Consider the following 15,887-nt stretch of genomic DNA (forward strand, 5'->3'; position numbering starts at 1 on the left):
CAGTGTATTAAAAATTCCAAAGAAATGAAGAGGTTTAGCACAATAACATGAATTTGTTCAAATCCTGACCATCATTTAAGTCTCTGGGGTGCTCTGATAATACAAGTGCATAGAAAGTTGCATATTCAGCTGGGTATAGTTTTCATCTCTGGCAAAATGAAAAGGGTTTGGATATTCATTCCAGGAGACATTTTTGAAAAGGACTTGTGATTGATATCTTAGTCAAAAAGACTTAAGGCTCTTGGAAAACACTTTATACTTGTCCAGAAGACACTGGTGCTGAAAGGCAGCAATTTTAATAATTTAGAACATTAAGAACATAATCATTTATAATCCAGCAGTGTCTTTGTACATGTCTGTGTTCTGAGGGGTTTCAAGCAGATAATACTTATTTGAAAGTCATACAGAAAAGGAACATGACTTAAAAATCTTAAGAAGAGATAATGATTAGCTCTGTAATCTGTTTTGCATCTCTTTTGAAAACGTTTTCAGTGTATCATGCTAGACAGTGGTGTGTGTGTGTGTGTGTGTATAAAATAGCTTAAGAGTTCATGAAGGCTGCAAAGGTCATTAAAATCAGGTGAAGCTTTCTCCATCTGCTGTAGGAAATCGCATGTTAATGGGCAGAATTAGGTGACCTTTGCAGGAGCCTGGAGATACGTGAAGCTATTTGGAAATTCTACAGCGAATGAAACAAACAAGATCACCTGCTAGATGTATTTATTTCTCTGTGTGCAATCTCTCTTTCTGAGAAAATCTTGAATGACTAATAGTTGTTTAAAACTGGGTCTAGAGGAGCCTTATAGAAGGTTTTAAGCTCACTGGACTGATTGTCCTTGCACATAAATGTAAGTACATTGTGGACCATTAAAGTGAGTAATCATCAGATGTGTCTTATGCTTCTTATTGACACCATCACAGTTGGTAAGCAATGGAAGTCTTGCTTGCATTAACATAGGCAGATGATATGAAGAATCTTGCAGTATTTTTATTGTAACAGGAGGACTGTGCTCCTCAGCAGAAGGCTTCATTTCCATCACGGTTCCCCAATTCTCAGTCTTCTATCCTGGGGGTGTTAAGAATAACCATTTAACTTGGACGGCTCTGTAATGGAGGACTGTGGAAATGGAGAGGATGATGATAATGCATTCCATTGTGATTTAGTAAAACAGCCTTAAAAAAGGGCTTGAGTTTCTGTGATGTGGTTTTGTTTCTCTTATAGAACACCCCAGATGTTACCATAGTACCATGTTGTTGTGCTATAAAACAAGGTAGATATTTAATGTTTTCAACAGGGTTCTGTGGCTTGCTTCCTAACCAAGCACTCTCACTTGGTGTCTTCAGCCAGTCGCTCTTACATGAAAAACAGGTGATTAAACTGTTACTTAACAGATGATTTCTATTTTCAAAACAGAAAAACAATACTTATTATCAATCCACATATAAAAGACGGGGAGTGAACTTCCTGACTTTTACAGTTAGCAAAAACAGGGTATTATGGGTATTCTTAACTATGTCTACATGTATTACATATACATATATATTATTATTTTATGTAAATGAACTTTTAAAGCTACTTTGAGAAATAACATGCTTTATAAACATAGTGCGTGTCAGCATTGTTGTAAAATTACACCCTAGTCTCCATGAATGAAGACCTAAGCTTGAAGTAGCTGATAATGTACTTATGAGTTACTAATTTCTAAGTCATTGATGTTTCATGTCAAAACAGTAACTTAAGATTTGAAAAAGTCAAATAGAAACTTGTTAAATGAAGGGTTTAGAGCAAGTATACTTGTTCCTTTGTTTCTCATTATTCCTTTCCTATCTATTAAATACTGCATCAATTTGACAGTACTGGAAATCAGAATCTATTAAATAATTACCCAGTTTTAGCAGTACCAGCGTGACAGTCCACTGACTTTATCTAAGAGATTAAATCAAGTAGTCAAAACCTTTACTGTCATAAACTCTGTGGGACTGGATGGGTGAAAGATTGGCTCAAGCTGGTACAAATTTTTTCAGTCACTACTGAATCGCGCAGTGTTGATTGCTACAGCCAGATAAAGATTTAATTTAGATCAGAAGTATTTGGAAACATTCATAAAGATCCTACAAGATAGAGTTTATGAGGGAACCAGTGCATGGGCATACTGTTAGACTGGATGTATCTTTAGAGAAGAAATATATTAAATGGCTGAGTCTGTGACTAACCTGAGTGTTGTTAACTTTGTGTATACCTTTCTTCTATATGAGGAGTTGGCTAAAGGAGTAAAGGATGATTCTTGAGATCTAACTTCTTTTCACTGATGCTCCTGATGTAAAAGCAATGGATGTGCAATCCATAAGCACTCACGGACGCGCAGTTGGAAGAGAGTAAATTAATCATACTGGAGGAACGAAAGCTTTGAAATGGGGTGAAATCGAAATTGGATGTAATTTAGTATTGCAGTGTGTAATGTCATGCATGTCCGGATTAATTAGATTCTTACTTAAAGATAGAGAATCAGCTGAAAGTGACAAAAAACTGCTGGAGCATTAATAAAAGGAGATTGAGGTGAGTGAGAGATTGGTCCTAACGCAGGGAACGAATTCCTGTAAGGAAGGATGGTAAAATAAGAATGCTGTTATGCAGATAAAAAGTAACTTAATTTGGCATGTTCTGTACAACTTAGGTGCTCCTTTAGAGGAAGGATTAATTCAGAACATTACAGATGCAAAGAAGGGCTATGAGGATTATTGGTAAAACTGACAACTTTCCCTGTGAGAAGACCACAAGAGTGTGACTTTATTAATCCGGAAAGACAGTGGCTCCTCATGGAAATACACAGAAAGAAAGGAAAAATAACAGAATGCTCTAAACACTCCAGATTGCTCTATTTTTCTAATGGGCACCCCTTCACTGACCAGGTCACCAAGTTACACATCCAGAAGCATCGTGGTAGGATGGCTTAACATCTTGGTGCTTTCCTCTTGGTGAGGTAGCTCAGGTTTGCTTTCTCCCATCGTGTAGGTAAATGTAAACTTTGTTCTCACATCCCCATCTCTTGTGTTCAGGAGAGTGTAGCCTGTGCAAGTCTGAAGATACCATTCTCACAACAGTGTTTTTTGATGAGGTTTTTTTTTCTTGATGTGGAAGCCTCACTCTAGAGCAGTCTGAGAACTTTTACTGAAGTGAAACAGTGTTTTGTACAAACCCCTTGAGACTTAGAAGTATATTCTTTTCTACATCGTTTTGTCCTCCCTATGGTGCCCTCTGTCGAGCCTTAAAAGGCCACGTCAAGATGATCTCTGGTGACAGCAGCAAGAAAAAGTGATGATACCAATGGATGCCATGCCATTGGCTATAGTCCTCTTGAGAATGGCTTGATATTTTCTACCTCAATCAGTACAGGTAGAGATGATCAGGTAATTAAGCTGGATTTTCTGCTAATAGATGATGTAATTTTTATTCCTGGCACTTGACTCAAGCAATAATTGCTTAGTCCTTCATTAGTTGCTGCTGTCATGCATGCAGTATTCCCAGTGGCTACTGTCAACTCACTCTGAAGAAAGAAAAGGTCTCTACTTATTCTTGTTTTCAGTGTTGAGTGTAATCAAATTCACTCAGTGTTCGTGATGCCATCCAATCTGCAGAAGAAGCGTTACGTCAATTAGCTCTGTGTACAGCGTGAAGACTGTGTGATTCTGTGAGGAGTGGGATCGCTGAGGTTGGAGCAGTGTTTTTGGAAGTTGGTGACATAATTATAAGTCAGGTCAAATATATTCCATAAATCAATGTTCCCAGCTGTCCTGCACTTGAATGCAGATGATTTATGGATATAAAATCTCTCAGAGGAGGAGGGAAAAAAAAGAAGAAAGGGGAAAGATTTCATTAAAGTAAAACTTGAACTACTCAAAACGATTTGGTATGATCTTTACATTTGAAACCAAGCCCATCGCCTTGATTCTTTTTAGTCCTTATGCTAATAAAATAACTGCTAGTTAAATATTGCTCTTCAAAGTCCATGTTAATTGTGGTAACAGTTCTGGGAAATTCTATTAGTTTCTGCCACAGATAAGTGTTTTCAGAGGTAGTTAAATAACATCTTTATTCCAGCTGGGACCTCATTGTCAGGTTTCTCTTCATTAGATAATCTTAAAATAGCCTTAAACTACTAGAACTGCTGCAATACAGTCAAGTATACCGATTCTTTTTCTCCCTGAGAGACAGTTCTTCACAAGGAGAGGGAAAAAAAAAAGTACTGTTGGCTGATAGCCTAGTGAGAAGTCTATCTTGTCCCAAAGTGCAGAATGTGATTTAAAACAGTTATGCCTCCTGGGTACAGCCCGACAAGCGCTGTCACTTACATGGGAAAACAATACGCTGTAATCCCTTTCTCATCACTAAAGTGTCAGTTCAGCACATGAGGTAAATGCCATCTCTGCAAAGACAGCGTCACTGTCCTGTGCTTGTATGGCTTTGCGTAAGGGCAAAAATCACCCCATCTCTAAGTATCCCCAGGAAAGTAGTAGCCAGCTGTCGGAGTGCGGTTCAGCTGTAGAAGCATCACAAACGTGAAGGTTCTGAAAATGGTTGGGTAGATTCATGGGGAAAGAACAACTGACTTGAGAGAGGCTTGTTTGGGGCTGGGAAGGAGTTTTGAAGAAGATCTGTTGTGTGCATGTCCTATTTCTGCATCTTTCCCAAGTGACGTCTAGCAGATGTCTGACCTTTGGTCTGACGTGCTGCTGTCACTCTTCTGTTTTGGAAGCAGCATGAAGTGCTCTGCTGTCTTTTCCTTCTGCCAACCTCAGATATGTGCAGGTTCAGGCGATTATGATGGAACCCAGGGGCATCAACAAAGGTCTGATACGGTACCATGCTTGTTCTCTTAGGCTAGGAAGTGCATGAATAACAAATGGAGATACCTGACTAGCTTATTTTTGTCACTATTGTGCTTGATGTGATATGCTAAAACCTGCATCTGAAGCCTGAAAGATCTTAAGTTGCTTTTTCTTAAGAGAAGGACCATGGGGCAAACGCCAAGAAAGCATTACCTTCATTTCTTACATTTTTGGCAGTAGTGCCTTACGTGTTCTTGCTAACTGAAGTATCAATGGAGTTACAATGTGGTTCTAATTTAATGGGTATATTTAGTACCAATTCATTTGATCAGAAACTGAATCTAATTTCTGAGTTAATATTATCATTGTAATGTTTTGAAGCATTAACTATTTAATGAATCAGATTCTACACAATTACTTTAAAATTACAGTGTCTGGCATGAAAATATTATTGAAGAACACTGAGTTGATTTGAATTTTTACACTCAATTTTAACTGCATAGCTGAGATCTTTAGGATGGCGCTTTCATCTCTGCTTCTGAGTATCTGCACTTTCACCTGGGGACACTGGGAATGCATTACATGTTAATGAGGTTGCCTGTGTCATCTTGTAAAGCGAGTGCATGCAGTTGTGTGCATAAATACCCTTTCCTCTACCAAAATCAAGTGGGAGAGAAATTTTTTAGGGCTTGATGGTGTATGGATAGAACAATATCGTAGAGTAAGTGTTTGTCTAATTAACAGAGGCAGCGTTGTTAGACCTCTACTGTAAAGAGAAATTCTGTAAGCAAAGGGATTTACTTTCTTAGAGTGATGCAAAGACTTCTTCCAGAATTAGACTTCAGCAAATGAGCTTTTTGTGCATGTGAGTCGCACCTGTGAGCCAGAACTATTTCAATGTAGGAACAGTGATGAAATCTTTGACTGCAGAACTGTTTTGTATTGCACTCTATGTAGAAAACGTCACAAAATCCTTGTAGGTTACTCAAAGGAAATATTGATGTATTGTGACCTACTGTATGTTAAATGCTATTCAGACCAGGTTCTAAACTTGGATCTTTAGGTGCCTTTCCCTGGGCCATCTCAGCTGTACCAAGTATGTTTGCACTAGAGCATGAAGCACAGGTTAGACCTGTGTGCACTTGGGATAAGAAGCTCAGGGTACCTGGTTCGTGTCTCTCAACTCAATGACACAAGGTTTAAACCGTGACCAAATATGACAGCAAAAGGTTTCCTGCTAGAAATTGGCTGTTGAGTATCTTGAAAAGTAATTGTGTTGATGTTCTGCCTTTCATATCTTGGGAAGAGGTGCTTTAAACATATAATGCTTCCTGGCATGGTTCAAACTGATGCTATTTTAAGAAGTAGGAACGGAGGAATTCAGAAAATCCTCCTTTAGAAATAGTTTCAATTTAAAACGTAGCATTCTAAGTTTCAGACTCAAAATGGAGAAGATCCATCCCAGAAATGGGAGGAAGGCTTTGGATGAGGGCATACTGTTTATTATTTTTCTGCTACCATTCAGGTTTTCTATAACAACAGCACAGCCAGAACCCATTTTGAAATGAAATGCGTAGTGAACTTAAAACATTACAAATGAGCCCATTTGTGCAGTTTGGAATTCCTCTAAAACCAAGGATCTGAGCGGATAGCATTGAACTGTTCTCAATCTTCTATTAGCAAATGATTTTCTGCATCAGAGGATGAAGGAGAAGCTGTTTTCTCCCTTAGTGGAACTGCCTTAGTATTACATGGCTGATGGTCATTATTTGAGATTACCTTTGCTTTGTCTCTGGTTGCAGCTGTTTCAGGACAACACTGTGCGGTGAGATGTGCTCTGGTGGCCTCCTTTTTAACACAATATGAGCTGCTATTAGAGAGTTGCATTTGTGTTAATGCCTTTAATTTTTTCTCCTTTCCCCTGCTGTCCTTCTCTAATACACAGTTTAGGAGCCAACAGCTGTGTCTCTGCTAAATGCGTGTTCTGGGTCTGGCACTGCAAGTTGAAGATTCAAAGCTGTAATTAGAGGGGCACTTTAGCATTTCTGCTCACATACCTAAGTTGGATATTTGGTTAAGCAGAAAGGGAGCTCTATATATTTTCAGGGACTCGTTTGCTATCAGGCAGGGATCTAGTCTTTCCTGGCACCTATCTGTGTTTTTCTCTTTGGACAAAGATATTTGTGCTACAGGCTAAAAGTAAGCAAATCTTCCCATGATTCCCATGTTTGCAGTGTGCTGCAGAGGATAACAAGGCTCCTGGTGCTGTTTGCCCCCACTGTACTATGATTCTGGAAGGCATTTCTGTTATTACAGTGCAATTGGGGCACTCAAGAACGTCAAAATGTGTGAAAAATAGAAAATAAATGGACTTAAAAAAGAAAACAAAAATCAAGTAACAGATAATTAACTTTTGAGTCCAGCTGATTGTTGGTGCCTTGGCCATCACTCAGCTGACCAGACTTTGCAAGGTCTTTCGCGTAGTCCATCCAGCATTTGACATCCTGCCCCCAGCCTGACTGCAGGGCACCTGAGAACAGAGCAGCTGGCTCACTGCTGTTATTTCAAGGCCTGAGTCTCTCCTGACACATTAAATGAAGATCATGATGCAACTGAAAACAGTTTTAAAAACACATCTCCTACTATCCTTGAACCCTGCACTTTACATGTAAATTGAAACTGCTGGCAACAAATAAGAGAGTATTTTATGGACCTCAGTCTATGGAAGGTGCAAACTCATAGCTGCAAAAATTGATAGACCTCAATAAAATTTATTTATGCAGCCAAACACTCGGAGTAACTTCCAATAAGCACAGAATTAAATTTAACAAGATATGTCAATTGCAACACTCATTGCAAGTTATTATTATTGTGATATGAGCCAATGAGATTCTGTCTGAACAGGTTATATCCATTTCTCTAGGTAACTCTCTGGTATTTGACTGGTATGCAGTTGAGCTATTACATTTTATATACACCAGCTTAAATATCAAGAAGCAATCTTTGGAGATCTATGCCACGCTGGATGCTTAAATTGCACGAGTGCTTCAGAAGCAGTTTAACAAAAAAAAATCAGTATTGATCAGAAAGAATCAAACTAGGATGTGGCTCTGGGCATCCTGGTCTGGTGGCTGGCGACCCTGCACATAGCAGGGGGGTTGAAACCGGATGATCATTGTGGTCCTGTTTAACCCAGGCCATTCTATGAATCTATTCAGTGAACCTATGAAACTATTGGATTTAAGTTTCTAGAGGAAAACTTTGAAACAGGTATTTTTAAAATTACCTGTATGCGGGCACAATCTGTAATCAAATCATGACTACCTTGTCTTTATGCATGCTGTATGTAGCTTTCTATGAGTATAAAATGGAGGGGTGGTCTTTGGATCATGCTAGGTGTTAGTGGAGGTTGGCTCTGGAAATGTGGTGAAGGATCAGTGAATGTCAGATGCAGAGAGAATTAGAGAGGTCATTGCAGACTGAATGACAGCAACTACCACAGAGAAAAGGAGTTATTTATTTCACTTGGGAAAAGCACTGAGGTAATAAAATGCCTTCTGAAAATCTCAGCTTAATTTTTTGCTCTCTAAAAGTGATAAAAATCTGTTTCAGTTACTTTTGATTGCAACCAGATTGCGTTTAACTGCTTTCCTTTTTCACTGTTGTGGCAGTTAACATGATTTCTGTTCCATTGCCAGAACTCACAAGGACAGTAGCTTAGAAGTCTTCAAAGAAAGCATCTCAGCTACAAGGAGATCCTCCTTGGGATTCCTGATAGTCCATCTTTTTGTTTTCATTCATCGCCATGCACAATATGAGTGAACCGATGACTGCTGCTTGTTTGAAGCTCTAACATACTAATTCTAGGCTTATTAAAAAAATTAAATAAAAAAGCTAGGGTTCATAATAGAATAAAGAAAATAAGTGCAAAAGAGCTACCTTCAGGCAGCTTTTCCGCTGCCTTAGTGGATGGGGAAAGTCATAGATATGTAATTTAAATGACTCTGCAGGCTGAATATCTAGCTATTCAATGTGACATTATAAAATGCTGAAATAAAGTCAGTCAGTAGAGCGTTCTGACTGATCCAAGAGCTCCAGTGGAATAGCTGATGTAGAATGTGGTTGTAATGCACCGTACACATAACATTAGATAACCCCATTCAGATTTACAGAGTTACCAGACCCAGCACTTTTCAGATGCTGGAAGGAAAGAAAAGCAACGTTACTGAATGTTGAATATTAATTTTGGAATATAAAACTGTATTAGGAGGAAAAAGGTGGCTGTGGAACTTAAAAAGCAGAAATTGGAGCCAAGTAAAACTTGGTTATATTTATGGTACAAAAATAAAGTCAAGTAAAGCGCTATGAATGTGCATTTTAAAAAAGGAATCTTAATTTTATCATACTGTGAATAGCACAGAAGCCTCCTACAGGAGTGGAAAGCTACCTGACTAATGAATTAAAAGGATATGATTAACTGGAAGTGTAACAAAAGCCATTGGGGAATGTCTATTTAAGAATGTTTCATGATTTTGAAAACCTGTGTTAATCTTGGAAGTTTAATTACATGAAGATAGGCCGGCCCGAAAACTTCCTGCAAGTTAATCCTGGTGTTTCAGCAGCCTGAAGCTAAGCTTCATTTGCAAAGCCTGGATTCCTTGAGAGCCAGCTCATGTGCCATGCTGGGTGAACTGACTTGGTGCTGTAGCTTAAAACAACATTGGGTTTATAAACGTGTATATATTTAAAGCAATTCAACGTTACAATTGGAGAATAGATAAAACCTCCCTTGCATATGTCCAAACCAACTAATACTTTGTGTTGAAAGTAAGATGGAAAGGAAGTTAATGGATCTCCACTGTGGCAGATGAATCCACCCCATGACAGTGAGGACTGATATGGCAGCAGAGAACCAACAAGTCATTGTACTTGTAGGGGAAATGAATGTGTTTGAAGCACTGGAGAAATCATTGGTGTTTCCTCCTGAAGCCCAAAATTTCTGGATAGCTTGAGAAATGCAGCTCTGTCAACACAAGACTTTGAAGGGTAAATGTGGATTTGCATTTCACAGTTGTGTTATCTGAATTTCTGTTAGGTATGAGCTCAAGCAACTGACATAAGAAAATTATACCTTGTTTTATGCTGGGGAATCTGCTCCTTAATTTCTTCTGGTGTAGACCCTCAGGTGACTGAGGGACAAAACCTTACCAGAGCTTTCCCTGCAGTTTAAAGAGAAGCATCTTCCTCATATTCTGAATATATGCAGCGAACACGTGGTAGGTTTTGAGATGGTAAAGGCAACTTTTCTCTTTACAAAAGTCTTTTTCTTGAAAAAACAGGTAATATAGAAGTAATTCAGGAAAATAAGGAGGTATTGATTGAAATTAACCAGTTACAACAGTAGATTGATAAGATGGCAGAAGGATGATTTTCTGAGGAATGAGCCTTTCTGAAACTTCCTATCTTGTACTATGCAGAATCACAAAGCTTATCACTTCTAGGCTGTTACACATGAAACTAATGATGACTCAAGTGACAAGCACCCTCTGCCTTCTCTTTGGTATGATGCCTGTTGAGAGCTGAGGTCACTGGACAGTGCTCATCAGAAATAGGTCTGTCGAAGTTGGATCTGTTCAGCTTAGCATTTCTGGTTGCTTGTACGTGTATTTCTGATGACTTCTGTGTTAACCTTTCTGGATGGAGTAGAAGGTATATGAAGTTGTAGCTACCACCCCTGATGAAAGAAAACTCAATAGCCCTTGAAAAGATTTACCCTGTCTTAAATGAAGTGGCTCAACACAAAGTTGATTTGCACACCCTGTGCTACATGAAGTCTGCAATCTGAGAAATTTATTACAAATGGATTCTTGTAAGACAAATCGTGTGGAATAAATTGTTTTTCTAAGGAGCCAAATGCAGCTCTTTCAGTGAAGTATAGACAAAAATTATTGATCAGAGAGCGTTGTTTGGTTTTGTTTTAATTTCTGGAGTCTTACAATTCCCAAGCACTGTCTCATTCTATGACCATCTGTTTCTTCCTGAACTCTCTTCTTATTTTGTGAGGCTAAGAATGAAATGAATCAATTTCAACCCATTTTCAGAACAAGTATTCCAGGGAAAAAGCATTGGTTGGAATGGTGTGTGCTGTTATAATTTCTATCCCCAAAGCAAAGGCATGGAAGGTGACAAACGGCACTATTGAGGTTCTTGCTCTCTTCCCCCCCTCCCCACACTGGGAATGTTGTAAATGCCTCATTGAACTGTCTGAGGGTGTGTTATTTTCAGTCTGTATCTAGAAATACAGGATAACCAACGAGGCTTCTCCCATTAGTATATTTCTTTATCCCTCTTTAGAAGTATTGTTTTTTATCTAGTGAGTCTGTGAGAGTTTGACATTGGATGACTTTATAAAACATTCTACTAATTGGATTTGTTAAAATAAATAAATCAAACACTAATTGGAACGTGCCCTGCCATTATTTTTGCTTACTGAATTAGATATAATGGCGTGAAGTCCTTTTTATCATATTTGTGCACTTATTTAAACACCCCCCTGGCGCACACTTCTGCAAATTCAATTATATATTCAAAGGAGGCACTCAATTTATGCAAGGCTGGTTTACATTTAATCCGGGGGCAAGACTCAGTAACTGATGATAGGTCTGTTCAAGATTAATTAGCATCACTCAGATGAGCAGTGGCATTGTTACAAGCCTGCAGTGTAAAACAAGGGATATTTAATCTGTCCTGTGTGAGCTGTTATTTGCTTCAATATGACCCTTTTCAGGAAGGGAACGACTTCATCCTTTTTTGGCTTTCATTTTGTGTGAAAAGAGATGGTCAACACCACATGCATTATCTTAACAATATCAGAGTCATCTCAGTTTCCTTTCTTTTTTTGCCCTACTTAGCAATTGTATTTCTTCACTTAATTTTTAGCTGATTAATGGAAAGATTCTGGTTTGCATCCCGAAATCCTTAGCCCTGTTAATTATTAACGAAGACACCAAACCCCATTTTGGTTGGTGTGCAAGTGCTTTACTTTTCCTCTGAGCTGCTTTGTGACGCTGTGGGTAGAGCTGTGACGTGCAAACCTAGAATCTAAATTCACTTCATGATATCTTTTATAATGAATTATCTTCTCTCTGTTAATGAAAATCCCTGTTCTGCAGTCAAGCAGTTTTGTTTCAGCAGTGGCTGATTTTGTATTAAGATGGAACTTATCTATGTGGTTTTTCTTCTCTTGTTATGTTCCTGCAGAGCTGTAGCTTTTAGGTATCCATACAGGTGATGTCTTAGGAAATAGTAAATATTAAGCTTGTGCTGCTGCCAGTGAAAGGAACTCACCTGCAGGTTTCAGCCTACTATGCCATTTTGGAGTCGCTATCCCTACTTAAGTAGGCATTTAAAGTCCGTAATTACATTTTTTTGTTTAGACTGAAATTAATCAGTGGGGAGTAATTGAATTTCTAAGGACCTGGCAATGAGCTGCTCATGTAGCAGAGCGGATGGCTCCATCCCAGCAGGTTAGCACTTGTGCAAATGCCACGTGTGCCTTCACCTTGCTGCCTTGCCATCTTGCTTGGGAGCTTGTTCTCACGCACACACACTTGAACATAACAGCACACTCATCAGTTGGGTCAGCAGTATTCCCCAGAAGAGGCAAGATGCTGTGCTTCTCTTTAAACTCTCTCTTCTCCCCTTATGCACGGTTTGCTCTGCTCAGAGCCTGCTGCAGCCTGGACCAGGCTGTGGGCTCCATGGGCAGTGGGGTGCTGCTGGTTGCATGGATGGGGTGATCCTATTTGATCTGGTGGCCATATGCATGGATTAAAGCAGAGTTTGGTGCTCTAAATATCTGCAGTGGGTGTCTATGAGTGGGGGCTGGCAGCAGGGCACCTCTGGGAGGAGAAGGCAGGGCTGTGCTAGGCTGGGCATGACCACTTCCACAGGGCACAGATTGTTTGAGAAAGAGCTTTCTTGCTCACGGGTGATCATGGCTGCGTCCCAACTAGGTCCACTTTTAGTTCTTGTCCCTTTTGCCACTCTCTAGCACAAAGCCGACAGGTGCTTTCCTCTTCTTGATCACCAGGATTGAGCCGTTGTGTGCTCCCTGTGCAGCCACTCTGCTTATCCGAGCATTGAGAATCGACTCCAATGCTTTTTTTCCCCCCTGTCCTCATTTCCTGCAAATTCACCTCTCCAAATTCCAATTCTGCTTCCAGTAAATTAATCCATCTGGTTTATTGCCTTGTCACTTTGCATTTGGTGGTTCCTTCACTAACTTTTCTTTCTTCAGAAATGTAGATGTGTTTGCAGCTGCTTTTAAGGCTCTCCATGGTTTATCCTTTCTTATCCAATCTCACTACACGGGTTAGCCTTGAATTTCATTCAAGGCACTTTCAAGCTTCTTAAGGTGTTGTCTCTTATCAGTGGAAACTCCCAATTAATTTCCAGAAGCTCTCACTATCCTTGTTCAGCTTGCCCTCCAACTTCACCCGCCTCTGTGTACATAAAACAATCTATTTGGCTAATTGTATCTGTATATCAGCAATTAGGTTCCCTGTTAAATAAGGACTTCTACCCTGTATTTTGTTGTCGTCTCATTTTGCTTCTGAGACTATCAGCACCTGCGTAATTTTCTCTGTACGCGAGTCCTCGTACAATTGCATGTCTTGATCAGAGTATTTATTTGCAACTCCTTCAAAGGAAGAGCTGAGAGACAGCACCACTTACTGTACTGTAGCGTGCTTTAGAGAGGTGTTGTGTAAATGGAGTTTGTCTGAAGTCCTCCTATTAGAGTGAATCTATTAAAACTAGAATGCCCTGCGTGGAGATGGAGAGCAGAGTATTTGATATTGTCTCTTGTGCCTGCTCGCTATGGGAGAAGGTGATTTTTGGCTGCATTGCATGCTTCTCACAGACAATCCAGAGCACCTGTTTTTTCTGTCAGACATTTTAATAAGCACATTTAATATTTTAAACTTGAACTTTTTCACCTAAATTAAATTAAAACTTGAGGGAAACAGCTGAAGTGCGGTCCTGCTCATTTTGACAGCTCTGAAAGCCTCACAAGAACTGTAAATTTAAAGCAAAAACTACTTTTAAATGCTGTAGGAAATACATTTGCAAGGTCTCTGCTGGAGCAGGCAAGGCTGCAAGGGTCATAAAATCTGCTAAACTCAGAACTATTTATATTAAAATTACACAACATAACAATTTTTTTCTGTTACGACAAGCTTAATCTTTAAACTTGAACAACACCGACTACGGTCAGGTACTCTATCCAACAAATCCTTCAAGCGTGTGCTTAAATAGGAATAATTTGTGTGAATTTTGACATGAATTTTTAGAAAATCATTTGTGGTTGGAGTGCACTTTAAGTCCTTTAGCAGAATAAGGATTGTATGAGGAATTTTGATGTAACTGAGATGGGTTTGGTCTTCCTTGGGACACGTAGAGAAAAAAAACACATGTTAAAACTAAAGAATGCTTAAATGACCCACTGCTGGGTAACGGTTATTGAATTGAAACCAGAGATCACTTGTGTACTTGCTATTCGTTGTGCATGTGTAGGGAATGCAGCCTGTGGGAAGGTAAAGAGCCGGGAACGTCTCTGTGCATATAACTCTGATTAGTGTCAGGAGCAATTGGCAGTTTGGCTGGCACAGCAAGATCGTGTAGCCCTGAGCAGTGCTCAGTCCCTGCAGCTCCAGAAGTGTTAGATATGTCCAGCTGACTTTGGAGTAACTGCCCAGAGATTTCTCCTTGCTTCTGTAAGAGAAAACAAAAGCAGAGCAGTGACACTGTTGTCATAATTAAGGTCAAAACCCAAACACCCAAATTACCTCATGTAATAGAGCCAGTACTACAATATGTTTGGCAAACCAAGATGGGGAGATGTGAGGAATGTACCTGAGGCAATGGAAGGGGAGGTTCAGCAGTGTAGTAATGATCCACTAGTACTAAATGGGGATAAACTAATTGAATTAGTTTGCCTGACACACGAGCATGTGTTGAAATATATATTTTTCCCCCACCGTCAATGCATTTATCTTGATTTGTAAGTGTTCAGGCAGCTGCCAGGTGGCAGTGAACCACATTCAAGTATTTCAGGAACCGGAGTAGGAAAGATCACTTAGTCAACAGTCTGGAAGGTGTGAATGCCAGTTTCTATCCACTTCTTGTTATTCTCCCATTGTAGAGAAATTAAAGGCTTACACTGTGAGGTCCAGTTCTGAAAGGCCTGGAGAAGTAGTCATGTGTCACATAGGACTTTGTGTTATTAAGCATAAGAGGTGGTTGCAAGGAAGGATGCAAGTTCTCAAAGTGCAACCCAACCCAGTGTAATTTGAATCTCAAGTGAAATCAAGCGTGTATTGCTGTAGTATAGGGATACTTTGCTTGTCTTTGCCATTTGGGTTCTTTCTTTCTCTTATTTCTTTAAAAAATCTGACCTGGAGGTTTCTGTAAATACCAGCACTGGGACCCAAATGCGTGTGCTTGTTATGTGCAATTGTCCGTGAAAATGTTAAGAAAATAGGTGGAAATAAAGGGAGCTGATGGAGGAGAAGAGCAGCAATGTGAGAAGAAAGACTTCTAAGGGATACAAAAAGGTTGAACGTTCAAAACTGTTTTCTGGATACCTTCTCTGCTCTCTGAAATATATTATACATGACTTGTTTGTTCCCCAAATTTCTCCCTCTGTAAACCTAGGTGTGAGAAATTAAATGATTTTAGTGTCATGATTATGTATAATATTAATGCAGGAATGTATGTGTTTTTCTAGCTTTTAGGTGGTTGTTCCTTTGATGAGCACTACAGTAATTGTGGTTATAGCGTGGCCTTGGGAACCAATGGATTTACCTGGGAGCAGATCAATACCTGGGAAAAGCCAACGATGGATCCTGCAGTCCCAACTGGTGAGTGAGAAGCCTCAGCAGCAGCAGAGGTGTTACTCTGTGAGGATCAGCTGTTAGCCCTGAACAGATTACTGACATATATTGTGAGCACATCATAACACCACTGTCTTTTCAGTATTCTCTGAAGAGTTCACAATA

At 39.5% G+C, this 15,887-nt stretch overlaps 1 protein-coding gene across 2 annotated transcripts in view; it reads left to right on the plus strand.

The window, feature by feature from the left end:
• Positions 1-15,887, plus strand: part of LOC146755473 (receptor-type tyrosine-protein phosphatase T-like) — a 176,435-nt gene that overhangs the window by 63,293 nt on the left and 97,255 nt on the right. For both annotated transcript variants that reach the window (XM_085525444.1, XM_085525445.1), the window contains one exon: positions 15,624-15,749. In XM_085525444.1, coding sequence (XP_085381570.1) covers positions 15,624-15,749 — 126 coding nt within the window. The remainder of the gene's footprint in view (positions 1-15,623; positions 15,750-15,887) is intronic.

The sequence above is a fragment of the Coturnix japonica genome, chromosome 32 (genome assembly GCF_054131305.1).
Source record: "Coturnix japonica strain WE chromosome 32, WE-NBRP24, whole genome shotgun sequence".
NCBI lineage: Eukaryota > Metazoa > Chordata > Aves > Galliformes > Phasianidae > Coturnix > Coturnix japonica.